This window comes from Saccopteryx leptura, chromosome 9, assembly GCF_036850995.1.
Source record: "Saccopteryx leptura isolate mSacLep1 chromosome 9, mSacLep1_pri_phased_curated, whole genome shotgun sequence".
Taxonomy (NCBI): domain Eukaryota; kingdom Metazoa; phylum Chordata; class Mammalia; order Chiroptera; family Emballonuridae; genus Saccopteryx; species Saccopteryx leptura.
This window is the reverse complement of record NC_089511.1, coordinates 88,178,577-88,204,047: the sequence shown is the minus strand read 5'-3', so window position 1 is coordinate 88,204,047 and position 25,471 is coordinate 88,178,577. Positions and strand designations below refer to the sequence as shown.

Below are 25,471 nucleotides of genomic sequence, written 5' to 3'. Positions count from 1 at the left end.
AAACAGCAGAGGGGAATCACTCTCTGCTATGGGCTCTGTCTTGCCCATCCTGCGATGCTTACCCGGGACTGGAGCATCTTGAGGGCAGGGCTGTGAAGTTGTACAGTCCTGCTGCTTCAGTGCCCAGCCTAGGGCCAGACCCAGGACAGTGCTCTGGAAATATCTGAGCATGGACGAAAGAGAGGAGGGAACAAAGGAAGACAAGGAGGGAGGGAATGCATAACTGGGCAGGCCAGGTGTGGCAGGTAAGGCACAAATGGAGTCTGAGCAGAGGAAGAGATGTTACTTTGGATTGGAGCCACAGCAGGTGGGTCTTTGCGATCTCTTTCCTTGGAAATGCTGCTGTTTCCTTACCTGCAGCCCTTGCCTCCATCACACCTGTTTCTGTGGCTGTTTCATGCACTGGTGGAGGGTAGGGGTGTGGCATTGAAGGAGAGGAGCTTGGACAGAGGTCTTGGGAATGAACTTGAATTTGGGTAAACTACATCTTGGAGGAATTTCAAAGTATATAATGTATTTTGAGGCTAGATCAGTTTTAAAAAAGAAAAGTCCATAGAATCAAAGTTGTGTCTCAGATTTTAGAAAATTTGCCAAGAATCCTCAAACGCTTGTAACCATGGACTCCGTGTGGGTGTCAGGTGGCAGCCTTCAGACATATGGACTTATATTACAGATGCTGAAACCTTCTTCATGGGCACACTCAGTGGTTGGTCCTTTCTTGGAAATTGAAGATAGTGGAGGAAGCAATCCGAAATGTGTCCTTATGTTTCAATTTTCGGAAAGAAAGTATTTAAAATACCCAGCAACTGAGCTTTTTCAGGAATAGTACGGTGTGTTCGTAAAGTCATGGTGCACTTTTGACCGGTCATAGGAAAGCAACAAAAGACGACAGAAATGTGAAATCACCAAATAATAGGAAAACCCTCCCAGTTTCTGTAGGATGATGTGGCAGCATGTGCGCATGCGCAGATGATGACATAACACCGTGTATACAGCGGAGCAACCCACAGCCATGCCAGTCGAGATGTGGACGGTACAGAGGAAAGTTCAGTGTGTTCTGTGGCTCGCTAAATTCGAATCCGTGACCAAAGTGCAACGTGAATATCGGCACGTTTATAACGAAGCGCCACCACATAGAAATAACATTACTTGGTGGGATAAGCAGTTGAAGGAAACCGGCAGTTTGGTGGAGAAACCCCGTTCTGGTAGGCCATCAGTCAGTGACGAGTCTGTAGAGGCTATACGGGATAGCTACCTAAGGAGCCCTAAAAAACCTGTGCATGAGCCCACATCAAACTGCACTGAATAGGTATGAAACTGGGAGAGTTTTCCTTTTATTTGGTGCAGATTTCACATTTCTATTGTCTTTTGTTGCTTTCCTGTGACCGGTCAAAAGTGTACCATGACTTTACGGACACACTGTAGAAAAGTCACAGGTGTAATCTCAGATTAAAAAAGAAAAAAACTTTTACCTGATTTCAGTTGCTTGCAAGTGAGGCTTCCAGTCCATCAGCATGTGATCCCTGTGTGGTGCTGGAGTTACTCTGCATTTCCAGCTGGTTCTGACTTGGCTCAATTGGATTCCACAAACTTCTACTGTCTGAGTCTGTGGTATACTCTGAACCTCGGGGGGGGGGACGGAGAAACGGGGAAGACCTCACTGCTGCTTTCCAGGCCCTCGAGTTATAAAACTCAGGGAGGTATGAATTCTGACTCTGGATCTGAGATGGTCTTTGAGGAGAGGTGTTATTTCCATGATAGAGAAGTAGGTTCTGTGAATTTCAAACTGGGAGCACCCAGGTGGGGCATATGCATGTGTGAGGTATGAGTGTGTGCGTGCATGTGTATGGTAGAGTATGTGCGCTGTTATGTGTGTGTGCATGTGTGTAATGCAGTGGCCCATGCCAGGCACGTCCACATTGGATTCAGGCAGACGGTAGAGAAACTGTGGAGCCGGAAAGCGTCGGCCCATTCCATTAATAAAGTCTCATAATGACGGACAAGCACACAGGCAGGGGAAACCTCTTCTTCAGCACACAAACAGTAAAATGGCCCTCACAGTGGAGGGCAAGCAGTCCTCCATCCACAATCCCCCATCTCTCTCGGGCACAAGCACCCCTAGCCTTATATAGGCCGTGCACACGGGCCTCTGCCAGGTCCTTGTGCAGTAATCAAGCAAAGTGCTCGCAGCTGGTACATTAGTGAGCAAGCCTAACACAGCTGCCCCACAATGACTATGGTACTATACACGTATTTGTACATATGGTCCTGTGTGTGCTGTGGCATGTGTGTGTATGAATGGTAGTGTGTGTGCTGTTGTGTGTGTGTATGGTAGTGTGTGTGTTTGTGTGTATATATGGTAGTATGTGCTGTTGTGTGTGCGTGTATTTGTGTGTTTGTATGGTAATGTGTGTGTTGTGTGTGCGTGTGTAGTAGTGTATGTATTTGTGTGTGTATGTATGGTAGTGTGTGTGCTGTTGTGTGTGTGTGGTAGTGTGTGTGTATGGCAGCATGCGTGGTATATGTAGGTGTGAGTGTTGTGTGTGCATGTGTGTGGTAGTGTGTGTGTATGGCAGCGTGCATGGTATATGTAGGTGTGAGCGTTGTGTGTGCATGTGTGTGGTAGTGTGTGTGTATGGCAGCGTGCATGGTATATGTAGGTGTGAGTGTGGGGGGGATGTCCAGGCAAGGGCAGAGTTTCTTTTCTGGAGCGTGGTGTATGGTGTGCTGTGGCAGCGTAGGTGATGGTGACAGAAAAACAGACACATAAAAGGTGTTAGGATCAGAAGACCCCTTTCACACCAGGCTAAGATGTGTAGAGCTTATTTATGTACAATAATAAGGTGTCTGGAAGGCTTTTTACTTGTTTGGGATTGATTGATACTTTTGAGGATATTAATTTCTTGGCAACTTTGAAACAAACTTGTGTTTTTCACAGGAGGTTTTAGAGGGGGGCTGTAGATAAGCAGGTCTGAACGTAGAGGCCACCCTGGCAGAGTGCGTGGAGGGGGTGGGAGAGCCCATGGGAGGCCGATGTAGTCCCAGAGAGAAGCCGCTGGTGCTCGGACCTGGGGAGGGGTGGTGGAGATAGGCTCAGGGGTGTTTAGGGGAGAAGCTGAGAGCCCTGGGCCAGCCAAGGTGTCTGCTACTGCTATTCTCTGAGCCCGCCAGAGGGAAGACCAGGATGAATGCTGTGATCAGCAGGGCATGACGGGCAGGGTTTGGGAAATGGTGGGAGCGGAAGGAACAGCCCAGGGAGGAGAGGGCTTCGAGGATGGGTGGTCCCAGGCGAGGTGCTCTGGAGACCTGTGAAAACAAAGAGAGGAGAAGCCCCTGTTCACTGATGGCCAGGAAGTGCCAGCGAGAACACAGGCCCAGCGTTAGGAAGCTGGTCTGTGAAGGGAGTTGGGACAGGGCAGAGGAGGCCAGGGCTTGGGCAGTGGGGCCTGTGCCCATCCCTCATGCCCGCCTATGCTGACTTCCTTCCCCCCAGCTCTGCAGTCCAGTCTCTCTCCATTCAGCGCTCCAGGTGCCAGCCGTTTCCCTAGGGGGCTCTTTCTCGCTGTCTCCTCACAGGAGCCTTGCCCACCCACCCCACAGCTTCCTCCAGCCTAACATCTATTTTCCTCAGAGCTGTGGGCAATGATCTGTTTAGCACGCTGTTTGTTTCTGGCTATTCTCCAGCCCCTGACATGTAAGCTTTGTGAGCAGGAGCCCTGGGATCGTTCTCCCTGGTTTCTCGGCACCAAGGGGGGGGACCCTGCAGAGAAAGCTCCCAGTGGTGCGCCGGAGAAAGGGAGGAGTGAGCCTGGACAGGACACCCCGCCCAGGTCTGGTACTGCAAAGCCTCCTGTGACAGGGTCCCCTGGGCGCTCTGAGGATGGGCCACTGAAGCTGAGGCCTGCCTTGGGGTGTTGTCCCAGCAAATTCTCCTGGGAATGGACTTGCCCATGATCCCTCACTGCCTCCGGGAGCCACGGGGCCTTTGCCTTCTCCTGCCCTTTCTGGATTGGGGTCCATGTGAGGCCTGATGTGGCCCATTAGCTTCTTCCCCAGTGCGATGGTTCTGGTCGGGGCACTGTACCAGCATGGTGGACATGGTGGACTGGGCCAGTCAGTCTGCACAGGGGAGGGTCCAGGCCAAGGGCCAGAACTCTGCTGCCCACGGGACAGCCTCAGCTCTGTCTTTAGTCTGCCTTCTTGGGGAATTTCCCCTTCTTGAGGAGCAGTAGTGGATAGCTGGCTTTCTTTGGGGGGCGGGGGGATGTTGGTATTACAAACTCAGTCTCTTTTGAGAAGAAAGGGGTTTTTGTTGGAGGAGCAAGTTTCCTTGATCCCATTCATGGAAAACAGCAGGAGTCCGTGACTGTGCTCCTGACTGTTGTCCTGACCCCCGCCCTTCCCAGGCGCCATGGAACAGGAGCTTCAGAGGCTCGGAGCTGACCTTTTCCACCCGCTGGGAGCAGGCGGTTGGAGCCAGGGGCTATGCTCCCTCGGGAGGGCTGCCTTCAGCTGGCATCACTCGTTCTAGGTGTGAGATCCGGCCGCTGACATGGGGCTTAGATTCTCCCTGACTGCTCCGGCAGGGCTGCCCGGAAGGAGGGCAGCAAAGCAGTCATCCAGGGGCGTGCAGGAGCTCTGAGGGCTGGGGTCTCCTGCATGTTCTTGTGTGACCTGAGCTCCTGTCACCCTACACCCCCGCCACCTTGTGTACCCCAAGGAAATGAAACATTCCTTTGGGTTGAGATAGTTTTAGGTAGGGGCACAGGGACTGAAGGGATTTTTCTCCTAGCCTGGGAGGACTGTTCATGATGGCATGGGGCTGAGGCCCTTGGAGCTCTACCAGACTGGTGGAGCTTCGGACGTTTACACAGAGCCTGGTGGGAGCCCTTCCTGAACGTGTGAACATGCAGAAAGCAGGCCTAGTGGACTCAGCCAGTCTCTGCCACTTTAGAGACTCACCGTGGCCCTGGAAGGCCCTGGAAGGGAGTGGAAGGGAGTAGATGGCATGTCTCAGGGTGCCACCTTCATGCCCGTCCCAGGTGGCTCTCACCATCCTGTCCTGTCTGCTATGCTCAGGTCTCGGCCAGAGCTCAGGCGATGGGGAATGAGGACAGTTGGTGTCCAGGCAAAGGGATAGGGCTGCAGAAGCCACCGGTGGCCTTTCCTTGGGACTGGCTCCCACCCAGCACCGTGTGGGCAGTAGCCTGGGAAGTATGGAACGCACCTGATGAATTTGGTCTATCAGTTAGTTATTGCTGAGGAAGAAATCATCCCACAACTTAGTGGCTTAGAGAAACAGTCCTTTATTATTTTGTATGTTTGCAGATCAGCCAGGCAGTTCTGCCCTGGGCTCATTATGCATCTGAGTTTGGCTGGCACGTGGCTGGGGGTGGCGGCCCAAGGCTGACTTGATATTTTTCTGATGTTTTCCACATCCGTGCAGCAGGCCAGTCCGGGGCTGTTCTCGTGGCCATGGCGAGGTCCAGAGCAGGAACAGAAATGTGTAAACATCAATTCAGACCTCTGCTTACTCCAATTTACACCTGTCTTATGGGACAGAGCCGGTCATGGGACAGACCCACAGTGGAGGCAGGAAGGGTCAGAGAGCCAGCAGGAGGCATGGGAACAGGGAGCCATGGCCGAGGCCTCAGTGCAGCTCCTCTCTCGTATATGGAAACATCCCAGACAGCAGGCTGGAGAAAGGACAGGTTCTCAGGCAGTACCGCATGATGGAGCCTTCCGTGGTGATCCGTTTTGTAGGATCTATCCTGTGCCGTCCAGATGTGGCTGTTGAGTATGTGAAATGTGGCTAGTGTGATGAGGCATAGAGTACGTGACTTGATCTGATATTATTGAATTTAAGTCTAAATTTAAATAGCCTCATGTGGCTAGCGGCTGCTGTGCTGGCAGCCCAGATCAAGGCAGAAGCCATCGTGGGCATTGGTGGAAGGCCATTGCATGCCTAGCACAGGCGCTGGTTTGGCCCTGGGTGTCTGCATGGTGCAGAGATGTTCAAACTTATAATTGGCAGGTGTGAGCTACGCTGTGCCCAGGAGGGGGGGGGCAGGGTTGACCAGCCCTGAGTTTTTCTAGTTGGGGTCCCCTCCCCTGCTGACCCCCATTCTGTGGGCCACTTCTGCCGTCCTCCCTGCCATTCCCTCCTAACCGGTGAAGAAGCTCTGAAGAGCGTCTTCAAACTTTTCTTCTGAGAGGCTTTGGGGCTACAGGTCTCCAGGTGCAGGCTGGTGGGGAGTGTATGGCCTCTCTGGGAAACAAGGGGTGTTGACAGCCTTGGCCCTGTGTGTTAGAAGTCCCCAGTACTGGGGCAGGGATATGGCACTGTGCAGTCTTCCGCTGGTCCCTTTCCTAACATGGCAGCTTTGGGTGAAGAGGGCCCATCCTACTGCCTGGCACCTTCTTTCTGTCTTACCCAGTGGACAGGCAAACAGTTCTGGGCCCATGTTTGTGCTCAGGGACCAGGCTTCCTACAGACAAAGCTGGCTGAGGTCCTGCTGGACTGGAACCCAGGTGCCACTGGCTTGAATATTAGTCATGTATCATTTGAGCCCTGCTGTGTCCACCCCTTGGGTCATAACGAGGTTGGCTTTCTGGGCCTCCCAGGTGCAGGCCTCTGAGTCCTAAGCAGGTGGTACCTTGGAGAATGAGGTTCCTCACAGTCCGCTGAAAATGGTAGCCGGAGACTTTCATCTCCAGTTTACAAGTGAGCAAAACGAGGCACCAAGGGGCTGGGTGAGCTATCTGCGTGTTTAAGGAGCGACACTAGATCCGAAGTGTGGGAGCCCACGGCAGGCATGCAGACCCTGTTGTCAGGGCCCAGCGTGGAGGTGGGGGGTCGGGCCCTAGGTCCTGACCCCACACCCAGTCGTGACCACCACAGCTCTGCTCTCCTCACTGGCACTGTACTTGGTTCCCCGTGACTACTCTGGTCATGTCCAGCTGGGACTAGACTTATTGGTAAGCCTGTGCACTGCTAAAACGGGCAGCCTAGGGGATCCCTGCAGTGTTGCACGTGTGGCATTCTGGAAGTCTGTGGAACGGACACGACGTGAAAGTTTGGGAGAGAAATTGATTGGGGAAAAATCTGGTTGAATGAACACTGTTTCCTTTGAATTTGCCTCTTTGGCCAGCGTGTACCCGTGGCAGCCCATGGGCGTTCCGGCACCAAGAGAGCACAGCTTGTGAGATCTGGACAGGCCCAGAGTCTCCTTTAGAGAGGCGGCTCACGTGTGGGTCTTGTCCTTTAGGAGCTGGAATGCAGATAGGACTCAGGTGAAGGAAACATCCCAGGCTTAGAAAAGGTGGTTTATGGTTTGAGACTTTGGGTTGCAAGTGACTGAAATCCAGCTGAACTTGGCTTTGGCTCATGGAACTGGAAAGTCCAGGAGAGACAGACTTCAGACATGGATGGACCCAGAAGCTTAGCTGATGTCAGCAGGACCAGGTCTCAGGTGCGCCTGCTGCCTCTCTGTTGGCTCTGTGCGTGGGCACCCTCCCTTTGGGGAAGCCAGAGGGCTTATGAAGGGCTGCTGCTCATAGATTTGGGCTCTGGTTAAAGAAGACATTTAGCATCTCTGGCCCTCACAAGAGGAGGCTTCTCCTGCTTCTTTCTGCCCTGGGCTCGCTTCTGCCCTCTTGGTAACCGTGAGAAAGGGCAGCCTTTCTCCCTGGTGCTGTACCAGAGTGCCAGCCTGGCACTCAGTGGAGCATCTTGGACCACCTTCTCAGCCAGTTGGACTTCGGCTAAGAGCCACCCTGGTGGGAATGAGTGGAGGGGTGTTCCATCTAGGAGAGTCAGGTCCTGGGAACAAGAAAAGTCCCAAGCCTCAAGGTTGGACTGTGAGGATAGAGGCTGTTCAGTCACAGGACTGGGGCAGGGACTGAGGCTGGGCCTGTCTCTGTCATGGCAGTTGTGGCCTTGCCACCACTGAGGGTTAAGAAGCCTCAACCGAGCGGGGTAGAGGACGGGGGAGGGAACCAGCAGCCAGGGCCAGGGACCACCAGCTCATGTAGCCATGAGAACTACCAGAACTTGCATTCCCATTGGGAGAAAGCAGTAGGGAGAGAAAGGGGGCTCATCATGAAGGATACTTTTGGCCATAGGACCTGTTAGATGTCAGAAAGTGCTCCCCATCATGCAAGACACAGCCTGGGGCTCTAAGATGGTGAGGGATGTTGGGACTATTCCGTGTCTTTCGACCTTCATTCAGCGGACCACTGAGGGAGCCCTCACTTTTGGTGGTGGCCTGGGTGGTGAGTGTTGGAGTTAGACTTCCACGGTCCCTTTCTGCTTAAAGATGGTTCTTTCCTCTTCCTCTTCTGTCACTGCTCAGATATCCGTGGTCTCCAAAGCTTTCTGGACCAGGCCTCTCGGCTCGGCCTTGATGTCTCTTTACAAAAGGTGGACAAGAACATCAGCCACGTGTTCACCAGCCTCTTCACTACGATGAAGACAGAGGAGCTGAATCGTTACCGGGACACGCTGCGCCGTGCCATTCTGCTGCTCAGCCCGCAGGGGGCACACTCCTTCATCAACGAGGTAGGTGTGGGCCTGCGGCCGCAGGAGTGGCTATGCAGGGGACTTGGACTGCAGGCACAGTCTGCTCGTTGTGCGTGGCCGAAACAGACGTGTTGGCCCCTGGGTGCTGGGATCACAGCACACGCTGGGAAGGGGGAGACTGAGCACAACTTGGCTCCTGACTGGTCCCCAACAGGTGACCCAAAACATGCCCAGATGCTGAGAGGCTGGGGGCAGCTAGCGGGAAGCCTGTTGACAAGTCACGCCTGAGATTTCTGGGGCAAAACTCAGGCTGGTATATTTTGCTTTCCTTTTAGTTTTTTTCTCTTTATTGACAGGTGTAAGCCCCTAGGGGTAGAATAACTTCCCAGCTCTGCAGAGATGGGCAGCTCTGCCTTGGGGTTTTTTGGCACCTGGACGAGGTGTTGGTTGTGTATCACCAAGTGACACGGAGTGTAATGTGCTTAGTTTTTTGGTATCTGGGCTAGTGATATTTTTTTAACGCCTGTATTAGGGGTTAGGCCCTTCTAATGAATATACGGCTCATATGTTTAACAACAACAAAAAAACTCATTAGTTTCAGAACAGACGACTAGAAATACTCTCTGTGAGCTCGCTGATGGGTGCCAGTCTGGTGGCCTAATGGCGGAGAGATGGTAACTGGAGTTGGTGGGCTGCTCTGGCCTGCATTGGTGTTAGGGTGCAGGGGGCATTTTGGGCATGTAGCGTGCCTGGGAGCAGGGGCACACTGAAGGAGTACCGGGCAGCTGAGTGCTCCCTGCTGTTTCCTGTCCAGCCCGTCCCTGCTGTTTCCTGTCCAGCCCGTCCCTGGTTTCCTGTCCAGCCCATCTCTGATTTCCTGTCCAGCCCATCCCTGCTGTTTCCTGTCCAGCCCGTCCTTGCTGTTTCCTGTCCAGCCCATCCCTGGTTTCCTGCCCAGCCCGTCCCTGCTGTTTCCCATCTCTGGTTTCCTGTCCAGCCCGTCCCTGGTTTCCTGTCCAGCCTGTCTCTGGTTTCCTGTCCAGCCCGCCCCTGCTGTTTCCTGTCCAGCCTGTCCCTGCTGTTTCCTGTCCAGCCCGTCCTGCTGTTTCCTGTCCAGCCTATCCCTGCTGTTTCCTGTCCAGCCCGTCCCTGCTGTTTCCTGTCCAGCCTATCCCTGCTGTTTCCTGTCCAGCCTATCCCTGCTGTTTCCTGTCCAGCCTATCCCTGCTGTTTCCTGTCCAGCCCGTCCCTGCTGTTTCCTGTCCAGCCTATCCCTGCTGTTTCCTGTCCAGCCCGTCCCTGCTGTTTCCTGTCCAGCCCATCCCTGCTGTTTCCTGTCCAGCCCGTCCCTGGTTTCCTGTCCAGCCCATCCCTGCTGTTTCCTGTCCAGCCCGTCCTTGCTGTTTCCTGTCCAGCCCGTCCCTGCTGTTTCCTGTCCAGCCGTCCCTGGTTTCCTGTCCAGCCCGTTCCTGCTGTTTCCTGTCCAGCCCAGCCCTCTCTGATTAAAAGTGAAATGGACTGAAAGGCAGGATGATACTGATTTCACCTTAATTAATTATTACTCAGAATGCTACCTCATGCTCCAGGAACTAGCACAAAGTCCCCTGCTGGGGCACCTTACATTTGGAACGCTTCCTTTGGTGTGATTGGCCGGAAGCCCTGAAGCTCTCCAATGCTCGGGCCCAGACCACGCGGGTGGTCAGCGGGGCTGTGATGTCCTGTTGGCACACAGCATTTCCACCGGGACACGTCACCCTGTTTGAAGGGATTTGGGATGGCCACAGGCAGCCCAGGATTAGCAGCACTGATAGGGCCAGGTGCTCTGAGAATGTTCCCAGCAGCATTTGCTCATGGGAGTTTTTCTCCTCGTTAAAGTCGCCAGGCTAGTCGGCTCTGGTGATGGCATCTGCTGGTGCCGCTGCCAGCCGCCTCCCTCTCTCTCCTTGCCGGTCCCTGGATGCTCTGCTGGTACTGTTGCCAGCCGCCTCCCTCTCTCTCCTTGCTGGTCTCTGGCCTCCTTGTCCCTGCTCTGCTGGTAAGCTTACAAGTGGGAAAAATAATGGTTTGAGAGTCATACAATTTGAAGGTGAGTCCCAACCCCCACCTCTGATCCCCACTATTACTGTGCTGCCTTGGGTAATTTGCCTCACCTTTGTAACCTCAGCGTCTCTTCTCTCAAGCCAAGACGGAGATGACAGACATGACAGATAAAGCATTTTGGTGTGCAGGTCCTCGAGAAGCATCATCTCCTCTTTTCATGATGCATGTCCATTATCTCCCCTCCAGGGAACCCAGTACCCTCTGGGCCCAGGCCCCGCAAAGACTGAACACGTAACCAAGAACGGCCTAAAGACCTCATTTTCAAGTGGCTAATTATGCAGACTCCCACAGTGTTGGAGCTGCTGGCGGCTTTGGCCTATCTCCTCCTTCCCTAGACCGTGTTTGCAAAGCCTTTGCTTCGCTGGGTGCCTTACTGGTTCTTCCTTCTCTATTTCAGAGATCTCCAGTTCACAGTCAGTTTTGAACCCGGGCTTCATCTAATTTTCCTGGAGGAGATTCCATCTGTCAGTTGTCCATCCATCTGTCCATTCTTCCATCCATCCATCCATCCATCCATCCATCCATCTGATATAAATTGGGTGCCTTCGACAGACCAGAACCGTATCACGGGCTAGCTGAGAACACAGAGGTCCCCCACACTCCACGGCCACAGTCCCCCTGGGCATTCTTCCAGTGGACTGCCAGAGAGGGCATGCCTCTAGGCTCTCAGCCCTGAGGCCCCCTCTGGGCTTGTGTGGGGAATCCAGGATGTCTGTTCAACTCTCATTCATTGTTTCCATGCCTCCGTCTCAGCTGTACTTTGGCTCCCCCTCTTTATTTCTTCCTTTCTCTCCCCCCCTTTTTTTGTAGCCAGTGGCATTTGCCTTTGCGGTTAGATATCAGGGGTCTCTTCCCGTAGAGAGAAGGATGGGAGAGAGAACGCTGAGGGGAATGGCCTGTAAGTGGGATAGCGCTCCATTGCTGTGGGAATGGGGGTCTTCTGTCTCTCAGGCTGGGAAGAGTAGGTGAATGTGAAGGGACAGAGGTGGAAAGTGCCATTCCCAACAGCCCTCTTCCCCTTGCCCAGACTGGCGTCCCAGGCAAGGACTATGGCTGCAGGCAGTTTAACCCTTTCTAGAAGCACAGCCTGGGTTCACTCCTGGCTTCTCATCGCTGCTTCTCCAAACTTGCTACAGTGAGTGAGCTTGCTTTCCCAGTCACGATGTTCTATTGTCCCACATGATCCATGCAAATATTCCTCACTCCACCGTGGTAAATTTTTAACAGATGACTTTATCACTCAGAGCTAGCATAATTCTGTGCTATTTAAGTATCATTTACCAGAATATTTTAAATTACTAATTAATTATAGAAGATTAATTTTTAAATGTGGCCCCGCATTTGCATTTAATCATATCCTACTGTTTACGGATTTTAAAGCCTTAGTACTTTGGCGGAGTGCTGCAAGTCTGAGAGACTCGTCTCTTTCTCCTTTGGAAATTCTGAGAACAGACCACAGGGAAGAGATGCTTTCCGGAGTGCATTCTGGCTGCTTGGGCACGATGATGCTCGGGCAGCCGGCTCAGGGCCTGGCTGAGGCGGAGGTGTGGAGCAGGGAGCAGCTCTGCCAGGGCCTGTGTCCGACACTCCACGTGGCCACGGGCTCCTTCCTTCTCTGTCTCCATAGCCCACTCGTCTGTCCAAACCGCCTGCGTGCTGGGGAAGCCACTGTGGGCTCCCTCCCTGGGCACCGCCAGCACTGGTCTTGTCGGCCTCTGAGTCCCAGCCCACCCCCCCTTCTCCCTGACATAGCTCACACCCTGGGTGCCTACCACACCCCGACACACTGCCATTGTGGGCTCCCTCCCTGGGCACCGCCAGCACTGGTCTTGTCGGCCTCTGTGAGTCCCAGCCCACCACCCCTTCTCCCTGACATAGCTCACATCCTGGGTGCCTACCACACCCCGACACATTGCCATTGTGGGCTCCCTCCCTGGGCACCGCCAGCACTGGTCTTGTCGGCCTCTGTGAGTCCCAGCCCACCCCCCCTTCTCCCTGACATAGCTCACACCCTGGGTGCCTACCACACCCCGGCACACTGCCATTGCCGCCCCCCAGTCCAGGGCCCACCCAGCATCTACCTCTTGTGCTTTGACCATCTGTTTGTACCTCCCACCCCACAGGACCTAGAAATGTGGGAGAGCAGAAGCTGGGGCATGTTCATCTTTAATTACCTTTTTGGGTTCTGTGGATGATGGTTGGCATGCAGGTGGAATCCAGAAGCTCCGACCTCTGCCCCAAGCAGACAGTCCCTAGGAGTTGGAGTGCCCAGTGGGCTGACTAAATGCATTCTTAACTCACCAGCCAAGCAGGGACATTTGATTGGTCTGAAAGTATTTAATGTCTGTTTTTTTGATATTTCAAAGGAGCATCCAAGCTGTCATCAAGGGACAATGCTGGATGTTGCTGGACCTTCTGGTGTCTGTTTGGTTGATTGTCATTTCAATTTCTAGTTAAGTCTTCATTCATGCTAACCCTGCTCATGGGCCCAGGGACAAGGAAGGCCTCACTGGGATGTCTGGGAGGCCTTCAGCTCCTTTCTGGGGTCAAAGAGAGGAACGGTGAACTTGAAATGTAGGCCTAGAGGCACCTGGTGTTTTCTTTCCTTTGTGAGTCATTCAATAGCCAGCAAAGTGTCACTTCCTCCCTGCAGCGGTCTCTGTGGCTTGTTAGCAGGTTGCCCCTTAGGTTGGGGACACAGTGGTATGAGGTCTGATGTTTACAAAGGGAAACAGTCTGCAGCAGCCCAACGACTCCATTGCCTTTTCTGCTCCTGGATCCCCAAGGGCGTTCAGCGTGGGGGTCTCCCTGACTCGGTGAGTCAGCCATTTGTTGATTGAAGGGCTGGGTGATGACCCAGTGAGGAAGTGGTAAAACTCCCCAGGAACCACAAAGAGCCAGAAGAAGTCTACTTCAGAGCAAGGTTATACACACTGGCACAGACTCTAAGAGAAGTTGTCTGTGCCATGGAGCCAACCTCTGATGCCATCCCTGCGTGCTCCTAAATCGAGCCCTTGCTAAGTGAGAGCAGGAACTTGTCCTTGGCCACCTGTATCCAAGCTGCCACCCAGCTTGGAGAAGGGAGAGCCAAGCCTCTGTATGAGTGAGCTGGTGTTGTGTAACAAATCAGCCCACAACTCAGTGCTATGGAACAATACAGATTTGTTGTCACAAGTCCCCCAGTCAGCAGGGCTGGGTCTGACTTGACTGCTCTTGTCTGGATTTGCTTGTGCATCTGTGGTCAGCTGGCCAGTCAGTGGAGGCTGGCTGGCCGGGATGGTGGTTAGTTTGCTGTAATGGGGTATTGGGGTGGCTGGCTACGTGTCTCTCAATATTAGGCATGCTAGCCCATACTCATTCATGTGGCAGCAGCAGAGTTTGAAGAGGGCAAATGCAGTGCTTAGGGCCACTTGAGGCCTGGGCTCAGACCCGGGTCATCACTGCTGCTGTTGCAGCAATCTCTTTGTCAGAGCATCCCAGGGGGTTAGCCCAGATGGAAGGGGCAGGGGAGGGAGACTCTTGGGAAACTCCTCTTGAGGGAACTGCAAAGTCACATTGCGAAGCGCATGGATATAGTAAAAAGTGGAGAGTTGTGCCCATTTTGTCAGCTACCTGTCACGCCCCAGTGTGCAGGGGGCTTCCTGGGTGGATGGAGATGGCTTGCAGGTCTCAGAGGGACAGAACCATGTACATTGTTTTTCTTACTTTGTTTCAGCCTTGCTCACCTTTGGGGTTAGAGTGGTGGGGCACGGTGTAGAAGAGCAGAGAGAATAGGCCTTCACCTATCAGCTCCCTAATTTAGACCTGTTAACTCACCTAATCTTCGTAACAATGCTGGAAGGGAAGGGCTATTCAGCACTGGAGCCTGGAGGGTTTAGGGCTTAGCTCCTGCTCCCTCAGACAGTGAATTCAGACACCTTGACTCAGAGCCAGCTGTTTTCCACTAGTGCCATTGGCAGGAGGGAGCTTTTTGCCCCTGCGGGTCAAGGAGAAGCCCGTTTCCTTGCAGAGCAGGGGTCGGGAATCTGTGGCTCCCGAGCCAGTTGTGGCTCTTTTGATGGCTGCACCTGGCTCGCAGACACATCTTTCATTAAAAAATAATGTTAAAAATATAAAACATTCTCATGTATTACAATCCATTCATTTCCTACCGCTGATGTTCATGGTTGCAGGTGGCTGGAGCCAATCACAGCTGTCCTCCGGGACAACACCAAATTTTTATTAGATAATGCCTAACATACACGGGTTGTTGTATGGCTCTCATGGAATTACATTTTAAAATATGTGGCGTTCATGGCTCTCTCAGCCAGAAAGGATCCCAACCCCTGTTGTAGAGTATGATGAGAGGTGGACATGATGAAGATCACTGAGGAGCAGGTGGGATGGGGGAGGTGGACTGGACACCTGAGAACTCCTCCGAGGAACAAGGGACAGACACTCTCTCCCACCACAGTCCTGTGGAAAAGTGTGAGGAGATGCCTGTAGAAAGTGTGAGGAGATGGATAGACTGCCTCTACCTCTCTTCTTGGCAACTGGAAGAACAGCTTCCATGGGACCCTCTGGTCACCAGTGAGTCTGAGGACATTTTATATAACCCTTTCATGCTGTGGTCAGCGGGGCAGGAAAGGGCAGAGTTCCGGACAGACTTGGCCCAGCTCCGACCCCACCTCAACCCCATGTGGCTAACTCTTCTCTGCCTTCCTGTCTGTGCAGTGGAGTTGGTGATACTTGACTTACAAGGTTCCCCTAAGAATTAAGCATGAGAGCATCCGGGGGCACAGGTTTCTTTCTTCTCTCACAGTGTCTAACACAGGGCTGGCCCCCAGAATGTGCTCAGTAACTGTTGTGTGGATGGGGAGATGGCTGAGTCCTCAGAACATGTAAAGCTATGGGGCACTGAGGGCTTTGGGAACAGCAACAATTCTTCTGCAACTTCGAGCAAGGCCAATATTCCACATTTTGAAATGTGCTGGTGGTAGACATCAGGGGTTCTCACGGTGACCTGCTGGTTTGATTGACCAAAGGAGAGAAGAGGGCATGGTTGATGGACTGTTAACGGGCATGTCCAATACTCATCTCCCAGCTGTTTGCTGTGTAGGAGTGGCTGGTTTCTCCTCCCACCGGGGCATTATGCCCACTGCTTCAGTATCTGCGTTGGTAGGTGATGTTGAGGAGGAGGCCAGGGATGGGGGTTGTGGTTCACCGCTGAGCCATGGGGACTGGGGAGAAAGGAGCTGCGTCGGGACCAGTGTGAGGGTGAGAGCAAGAAGAGAAAGCGGAAGCAGAACACGGGAGAAAATGCTCACCAGGAGAAACAAGCATGTACCTTCCTGCCCCACCTGTGGAGCCCTGGCGATGGGGTGGGGGCAGTGCAGATGCTGGGTCCCTGCCATGCAGGAGAGGCAGGGCTGCAAGCTGCTTAGTTGCAGTAACCAAGACAAGGCGAGAAACCCGACCCTGTCCCCTTCTCTGATCTTCCTTTCCCACGCACCTATTCCCTTTTTCACAGAGGAAACCTGAAGCTTTCAGATACATGGTCGCGGACATGATAGTGCTTCTTCAGGGGCGGAAGGGTCAGTGGCCCAGAGGAGCAAGGGTGTGGCCCGCCTGACAGAGGGAGGCTCAGCACGCACTCCGAGTGAATCAGGAAGCACAGATCCCGAAGCCAAGTGAGGAAACGAGACGCAGGCTACACGGGAACTGGGGGACTGGGCTAGCAAGAAGTGACCTAGTGCTCCTGGCCCAGCCAGCCCAGCTGGGGTTGAGGACTGGACCCTCATGCAGGCATTTGGCTGGAGTGAACATTAGAGTCCATGGGAGATGGGGAAGCAGAGGGCGTCTCAGTGCCCTCTTGGGCTGCAGACGCGAGACCTGGAGTAGGGTGAGTGTGCTCAGGCACCTCTCATCTGGGCTGTCACTGGCAGGTAGGGGCAGGCGCAGATGCTGCTGGCTTCTCAGGACTGCTGATGGCTGGGCTCATAGAAGAGAGAGCCCTTGGTGCTTTTTGGCTGCAGAATTACCCTTCAGATAAGAAGAACTCCTTTAAGTGGCCAGCCATAAGCATGGTAGAAGGGGCCCCTGTCCCCAGAAGCCATGCACTGGGTGCTTTGGGGGAGAAAGAAAGGGACCCTGCCTCTGTGGAGCTGCCAGTGTAACTGGACAGAAAATTCACACTGAGGAGGAACTATGAGCAAGAGGATTGGGTGCCCAGCTGTGAGTGCCCAGTGGGAGACAGCTCCGTGCTTGGCACAGCAGAGCGGGAGAGGGCACTGCACGCCTCTGTTCTCACAGCTCTGCAGTAGTCAGGCGGCTCCGTCCAGCCCAGGCAACCACGTGACCACTCCAGGGTAATTCTGTAACTTGGCACTTTTGAAGACAGCCGAAGGATTAGACAGGAATGGCTGAAGCCACCCTTTGGAGTCCCAGCCAGGCAGGTATAATATGAGTCACTAATCTGAATGCCTGTGGCATAAAGGCAGGACTGTTGAAGAGTAGAGCAGGTGAGTTGTAAGAACTGTGGATGCCTGGAGGGCCCCTCCTTCCCTGAAGGGGCCGGGCAGACTCAGGCAAGTTTTCACAGGAAGGCCTGGTGCGGCCACAGCTGCCTGTGTCTGAAGAGGACCCAGATATTTGGATTTTACTGTGAAATCTCTTAATTTTTAAATGTTGGCAGCTGATGACAAAATGTACAAGCTCTCCCCTCTGCCAACTATGCCCGTGGCGAGGCTGACGAGGCTTCAGACTGCTGAGTGACAGCTTTTGATTCAGTGCTTCTAAACCGTCGACTTGAAGCATATTAAATACTGAGATGGCATGAAGCAAGCCTCATTCTGCTGCCTCAGGCCCTTCGCACTGAGAAGGGGTAACGGCGTTCAGCATCACTCCCCTGAGCTCCTGTGGCTCTCCTGGGTCCTCCAGGTACTACCCCCATTTCTGTGCATTTGGTACTCTTTTTGGCCTTGCTGACTTCCCTTAGGGTCCTTTATATTTGCAGGAAGTTCTTGGTCTTATTAACCATTGTTGCTAACCAAGCTTGTGGAGGTTAACTCTTTGGCTGACAGGTCATTGCTATGGTTTGTGCCCCTAACAGACTCCATGCTGCTGCTGCAGTTTCTTATCCCAGGACTGGCAGCTGTCTGCTCTGGGTCTGGCAGCTTTCCAGGGCCCCAGAGAGCTACTGAGTATGACACAGGAACTGGAAGACTTCTTAAAAGCCTGGCTGATGCCCTTGGTGTGTCGCTGAGCGCTTACTGTGCATATGCATAGCTCTTTCTGAGCACTGGGGAGGCAACTGAGGGCTGAGGTTGTCCCTCTGTACCCTCTGCTCACAAGAGCCACAGTCCCCCCTATCCCCTGGGGGGCAGCTTCATTCTGGAGTACCCTCATGGGCCCTTGGTGTGGGAAATCAGACAGCCCTGCTCTGTGTCTCACCAAGTAACTTCACAGGAGTGAGCCTCCTGGTGGCTTCCTGAGAGCAGCAGGTCATTGGGCTAAATAGCTCTGCATTTTGTTCATGTGTGTGCACATGGGCCTGCCTGCTGCTCCAAGGACTGTCCCCTGGAAGGGCCGAGAGGACAGGCCTCTGCTGTGCCACCCTTCCCCTTTTCTTCACCAGGGAGCCCTGGGGACTGCAGCCACTAACCCCAGTGCGGCTTAGTCACCGAGTGCAAGCCAGGCAGGCCTACCTCTGAGCCCAGTGCAGGCCTCCACTCCTGTTTGTTTGCATTTGTGCCAATGGGTACACAAATGGGCCGTGTTGTGTTTGTCTACGTGTGTGTATATGATAGGAGATGGGCACAGCCCACTGCAGCGGCTGGCCCTGCCTTGCACCAATTCTTCAGAGTCCTTCCCAGTGGGCCTGGGCAGGAGTCAAATCAGAGTCCAGAAACAAGCCTTGTGGCAGCAGAGCCGAGAGACCCAGGCTCCACAGGAAAAGCTCCAAAAGACACCCAACTTTACAAATCAAGTCATATCATGAGTTCGGCCATGCACAGTCCCAGGCCCGCTCAACTCCCTCCCCAGCACCGCAAGTCCTGGGGGGGCAGAGCTGGCTCATGTATCCTGCCTTTGTCTACCTGCTTCCACACTGGCTCTTTGGAGCTGTGTGACCCCCTCCTCCGAGTGCCCAGTGTGGGGGAGACAGCGATGTGGGTCCCCCTCCACCCTGTCCTGCCCAGTGTGGGGGAGACAGCGATGTGTGACCCCCTCCTCCGAGTGCCCAGTGTGGGGGAGACAGCGATGTGGGTCCCCCTCCACCCTGTCCTGCCCAGTGTGGGGGAGACAGCGATGTGGGTCCCCCTCCACCCTGTCCTGCCCAGTGTGGGGGAGACAGCGATGTGGGTCCCCCTCCACCCTGTCCTGCCCAGTGTGGGGGAGACAGTGATGTGGGTCCCCCTCCACCCTGTCCTGCCCAGTGTGGGGGAGACAGTGATGTGGGTCCCCCTCCACCCTGTCCTGCCCAGTGTGGGGGAGACAGCGATGTGGGTCCCCCTCCACCCTGTCCTGCCCAGTGTGGGGGAGACAGCGATGTGGGTCCCCCTCCACCCTGTCCTGCCCAGTGTGGGGGAGACAGCGATGTGGGTCCCCCTCCACCCTGTCCTGCACTCTGCTGCTCCCAGCCAGTCCTCCTCCACGTCTAGCATCACCCATAGGTTCTAGGTCATAACTCTGTGTCCACAGCTGTGACCTTTGCTCCTGGGGACTGGGCTGCAGCTTCCCCTCAGTGCAGGGTTGGCTCGGGTAGTGCCCCCTTCTTCCATGACCCAGTGGATTGCGATTCTCGGCCCCACCACTCCTTCTAGGCCCCCAGGACTTGCGGTGCTGGGGAGGGAGTTGAGCGGGCCTGGGACTGTGCATGGCCGAACTCATGATATGACTTGATTTGTAAAGTTGGGTGTCTTTTGGAGCTTTTCCTGTGGAGCCTGGGTCTCTCGGCTCTGCTGCCACAAGGCTTGTTTCTGGACTCTGATTTGACTCCTGCCCAGGCCCACTGGGAAGGACTCTGAAGAATTGGTGCAAGGCAGGGCCAGCCGCTGCAGTGGGCTGTGCCCATCTCCTGCCCACAGGCTGCCATCCCGCACCCAGCCGCCCTCCGTGTGCCTGGACCCTGGGGGGTGGCCTGCAGGGTCAGTCCCTTCAGGTGCACGGCTGTAGTCTAGCGTAATGGGAAGCTCAGAAGCAAATAGAAGGTGTGTGTGTGGGGTGACTATTTTTCTGCATGATGGAGAACACTATTTGCACATTTAATTTGGTGGTCAATTAAAGAAAACATGACTTTTTCTTTCTTTGAGGGGTGGTGTCTTTTTTAATCTGGCCAATTTCAGCTTCTGAAAGAAGGGAAAATTCATAAAAGCTAGCTGGGCACCCAGCTGCGCCCAGAGCCAGGCTGAAGCTGAGAATCCCAGCCGAGTGCTGCGTGCCCCTCCTGGCTGGGCTCCCTGGTGGGATAGGGAAGCTAAGCCCTGCACACGCCCAGGACCGGGCTGATGTTTAAGCGGGGCAGTGTGTGGAAGGTACCCAGAGTTGCCTGGCTTGGAATGGGTGGTCAGCAAGTGACTGTGCCACACTCCCTCACAGGGCACAGGGATCCTCAGGTGCTGCGGCCACCACTCCTGAGCTGCAGCAGGGCTGTATTTGGGGGCCCCGGGTCCCTAGTGCAATATTTTTAAAGCAACTCAGATGAGGAGCCGTGAGCAGGCTTATGAGAGAGGAGCCAGAGCAGGTAGGTGTGTATGGCCTTGGAGTCTGTGCATTTGAGGCTGACTCTCAGCACTGATCTTAGGTCTGGCAGCTGCGGCAAGTTATAAAGCTCTGAACTCTTGTTTTCTTATCACTGTGGTGAGGGAGATGATGGTGATTGTGGTGATGAAGATGGTGAGGATGATGATAATTGTAGTGGCGATTATGGTGATATTCGTGGTTATGATAATGGTGATGGTGATGGTGCAGCTGTGTTTCCCACCAGAACCACTGCCTTTGGCATTACCTCTGTCTTACTTGGAAACAAGAATGACCTACAGACCTCAGCTCAACCACTGAGTGCTCAATGGCAATTTCTATTTTATTGCTGGATTGGGGGGAGGTAGGGGCAAGGAGTCCTTGCTATGTGGCGCGCCAGGCCCTGTGGTTGTGGAGTCTGAATGAATGTCGCAGGGGCGTACTGGGGAAGGGAGAGAGCATCCTTCTTGGTACCACAGTGGGACTGGGGCTATTTGGGAAGCTGACCCCTGGAAGAAGGCTCCAGAGCTCTGTGCTTAGCTCAGTAGCTCTGCTATTGGGCCTTTGTCCTGGTTTATTGGTGTGTGATAAACTATACCAAAACTTGGTTTAAAACAAAAATGATTTTATTCTCATGTGTCCTTGAGTCAGCAGGCGATTTGGCTTAGAGTCTGTCACCATGCAGCTCTGGTTATACAGTGGCTGGATCGGGAAGAGCAAGGGGTAGGACAGGCTGGGCACCTGTCTTTCCTGTGGTCTTCCTTAGTGTACTAGTTTGAGTTTCCTCGCAGCCTGGTGGCCTTGTGGTGGTAAGATTTGCTTACCTGGTGGCTCAAAGCTCTGGGATGAGGGCTGCCACAAAACAGGAGGGAGTCTGGGCTTGTGTTTCAGAGTCCCGGCTGCATCCAAGATGAGAAGGGTAGGGTGGGCACCACATGTGTTTGGCTTTTGTGGTGTAAATATTCGTGGTCTTACCATTTGACAGTGGCCTAAAAGTGACTGACAAGAAGCAATGTGTTTTTTTTTTGTTTGTTTGTTTGTTTTTTCGCCTGACTAGGCGATGGCACAGTAGATAGAGCATTGGCCTGAGATGCAGAAGACCCAGGTTTGAAACCTTGAGGTCGCAGGTTTGAGCACAGGCTCACCAACTTGAGCCCAAAGGTTGCTGGCTTGAAGCCAAAGTTGCTGGCTTGAGCAAGGGGTCACTGGCTTGGCTGGAGCCCCCTAGTCAAGGCATATATGAGAAAGCAATCAATGAACAACTAAGGTGCCATAATGAAGAATTGATGCACCTTATCTCTCTCCCTTCCTGTCTGTCTGTCCCTCTCTGTCTCTCTCACTAAAAAAAAAAAAAAAAATGAAGCAATGTTTTTGCCAAGTCACAAAACAAAATCACAGCTATTTTAAGGATGTAGTCAGAGCCAGGCTTGTGGGTTGTTGGAGGAGAAGGTGTGGTAGAGGGCGGAGGCCTGAGGGGCTTCCTGGTCTGCCCCGAGCTCAGCGTTCCTTCCCTGGCTTGTCTGTGCTGCCTGTACTTAGGCACAGCTTCTGCAGGTCCCTCACTCCTCGTAGTTGCTTTCACTTCTCACCATGGAGGGAAAGTGAGGTCATGAAGGAATGTGAGACTCAGGGACTTACCAAGGGGCCTGGAAGGATCCCTGGAGAAATTTATCTGCCTTGGGTCCTTGGCCCAGCCAGATCAGGGAGTCTGTTCCAAGGAGTGTGAGGGACGGGGCCCATGTCAGGGCAAGGGGTACTTGGGGCCCAACTTCAGCTGGGGAGGAGGCATCTGCCTTGAGGATGGTGGCAGCTGGCAAGCCAGATGTTCTTCTTGGCATGGCTTCCTTCATGACAAAGACACTTCTCATTAAAAACTGGTATGTCTAAGCCCTGTAATCACAGAGTTAGAGAATCGAGGGTGATATTTAATTTTTTTTTTTTTTTTTTTTTACAGAGACAGAGAGAGTCAGAGAGAAGGATAGATAAGGACAGACAGACAGGAACAGAGAGAGATGAGAAGCATCAATCATTAGTTTTTCATTGCGACACTTGACACTTTAGTTGTTCATTGATTGATTTCTCACATGTGCCTTGACCATGGGCCTTCAGCAGACCAAGTGACCCCTTGCTCAAGCCAGTGACCTTGGGTCCAAGCTGGTGAGCTTTGCTTAAGCCAGATAAGCCTGCACTCAAGCTGGTGACCTCGGGGTCTTGAATCTGGGTCCTCCGTATCCGAGTCTGATGCTCTATCCACTGCGCCACCACCTGGTCTGGCTCAAGGGTGATATTTAATATTTATGTGCAAATTGGCACAATATCAATTATCCTCATTATAATTAAACCTAGGAGTCCATTACATAGCCATGTAATGGAATGTGGTTATATGGGACTCTATTGAGGATAATGGAGGTCTAAAGAGTAGAATTTGTCATCTAAAACCCAAGAATAATATTTCTGGATTGCTGGTTAAGATTTTTCACCCTGCCCTTCCCCTACCCTTCCCCACTAGTGACTTACTAATCATTAAATAAATATTTGGTGAAGACTGGTGCTGGAGAGACCTGGGTGACACCACCCTGTCTGCCCTCAGGGAAGGCAGGAAACCATGGCAGTGTAAGATAGATGCAAATATGGGGATGCTCGGGGCACCCACCAGAGCCAGCGCCTCCGTCTTGGGGTGAAGGACGGCTTTCCATAGGAAGCAAGATACGGCCTGATTCTCGAAGGACAGGCAGCAGTCAGCCAGGGAAAGCAGTGGAGAGAGGGCATCCCAGGTGAGGAATCAGCAGATGTAGGAGTAAAAAGCAATAGATATTTTAACATGGTGATATCAAGGGACCTGTGTAAAGGCAGAGTGGGAGGCAAGGCTGGGGGAGGACCCGGTGCCTTGCTTGCTGTGAACTCAACCCTGAGGACAGAGGAGCCATCACCACCTCCGTGTGCCCGGTCACATCTGTGTTGCCAAAGCTCTGGGTGGCCACAGGCGACAGGATGGAGTGGGTGGGGCGCCCGGGGCCTGGGAGGAAGGGTGGTACTGATAGGTGAGTGAGCACAGACCTAGCACCGAGGAAGGCTGGGGTAATGGGCGTGGGGGAGCACTCTGGAGGACCATTTTGGAAGTATATTGTCCAGAATTTAGGATGAGACTCCAAATCTTAAAAATAAACTTTTAATTTTAGAATAGCTTTTGATGAACAGAAACATTATGAAGATGGAACAGAGAACTCACATCTGTCCTACATCCAGTTTTCCCTATTAAGAGCATCTTGCATTATTACTGTGACACACTTGTCACAATTAATGAACCATAACTGATACATTCTTATTAACTGAAATCCATGCTTTCTTCAGATTTTCTTAGTTTTTACCCATCATCCATTCTCTGCGCCATGGTCCTGCCCTGGCCATCCTATCACAGGAGTCATCATGTTTCCTTAGGCTTCTTTTGGTTGTGACAATTTTTCAGACTTCTCTTGATTTTGATGACCTTGGCAGTTTTTTTTTTTTGTTTTTTTGTTTTTTTTACAGAGACAGAGAGAGAGTCAGAGAGAGGAATAGACAGGGACAGACAGACAGGAATGGAGAGATGAGAAGCATCAATCATTAGTTTTTTGTTGCACGTTGTGACACCTTAGTTGTTCATTGATTGCTTTCTCATATGTGCCTTGACCGTGGGCCTTCAGCAGACCGAGTGACCCCTTGCTGGAGCCAGCGACCTTGGGTCCAAGCTGGTGAGCTTTGCTCAAACCAGATGAGCCCATGCTCAAGCTGGTGACCTCGGGGTCTCAAACCTGGGTCCTCAGCATCCCAGTCCGACGCTCTATCCACTGCTCCACCGCCTGGTCAGGCGACCTTGGCAGTTTTGAGGCATGCTGGTCAGGAATTTTGTAGAATGCCCCTCACTTGGTATTTGTCTGTTGTTTTTCTCATGATTTGACAGGAGGGTATGGCTTTGGTGGAGGAAGACCACAGAGGTAAAGTGCCATTCTTATCATACCATAACAAAAGTGCTTACTTTCAACACTGTTGATGTTGACCTTGACCACTTGGCTGGGGTGGTGTTTATCCAGTTTCTCCACTGGGAAGCTCTTCTCTTCCCCTTTTCCATTCTGCCTCCTGTGGAAAGACGTCACCAAGTGCAGTGCACACGTAAGGATCGAGGGATTAGACTTCATCTCCTTGAGAGTGAGCGTCTACATGCATTATTTGGACTTTTTTTTTTGACATGGGAGTTCTCTTTATGAAGGGAAAATGAGCTGGTTGTGGCCTGTGAGGTAGATGGTGGTCAGGTTGGCAGGAGAATCTCATAGTTTCTTTGAGAATCATTCCTTGGGCCATCTATGCCTGCTGGGCGTTGCCCTAAGGGACAGTCAGTTTGGCAGTGGAAGGAGGACTTGGACCCATTCTGGGCTCTCAGCTGAGTAGGGCTCATCGCCCGCTCACCCCCTGTGGTCTGTCCTGCAGCTTCTCTCTTTTCCCCACAAACTGGACAAGGCTATTTAACTGAACTTAGTTCAAGTAAAACCTACAAGCATTTCTGCGTGTTTACTGTTAGGTGCATGCCAGGCCTTGGGCTGAGCTCCAAGAATAGAAAGATAAGTGAGACATTCCCAGCCCGTGAGGTGCCCACCTGTAGGTGATCGTCTTCTTCCCCAAGCAGCCTCCAGCCCATGGCTTCTTTCTAGGGCAGATCACATTTGCTGAGGTTTCCAGCCTTCCCCCTTCCATCCGCTTGGGAAGGGTACCTTCCCACCCCCCGGCCTCCTCCCTGAGTGTTCTTTGGGAGGAAGGGAAGAGAGTGGGCATTACTGCTTTGGGGGGGGGGTTTACATGACGTCCTGGGGGTGGAGGCATTGCAGACATGCCTCAGTCTCCACATTCAATGCTCAGTCCTTTCCAAATACCTATTCTTCATGTTGTTTTATTGTATTTCTGTGCAATAAAATTTTGTAAGCACTTACTAAATACAGCCAAGAAGGTGACAAGTGCATTTGGTTTATTTTCCTGCTGTTTATCCCTAAACTGTTAGAAGATAGGCACAGATTTTGGCCTCCCAGAGTAACAGCCAGCAGGCTCCTTCAGACAGGGGCAGGTAGGTCAGGGGTGAGCCCTGTGCTGGGGTAACTGGCTCTG

General features: G+C 52.9%; 1 protein-coding gene across 2 annotated transcripts in view; it reads left to right on the top strand.

Moving 5' to 3' along the window:
* GRID1 (glutamate ionotropic receptor delta type subunit 1) overlaps nt 1-25,471 on the top strand; it is an 840,295-nt gene that overhangs the window by 247,204 nt on the left and 567,620 nt on the right. For both annotated transcript variants that reach the window (XM_066349531.1, XM_066349530.1), the window contains one exon: nt 8,355-8,560. In XM_066349531.1, the coding sequence (XP_066205628.1) occupies nt 8,355-8,560 (206 nt within the window). The remainder of the gene's footprint in view (nt 1-8,354; nt 8,561-25,471) is intronic.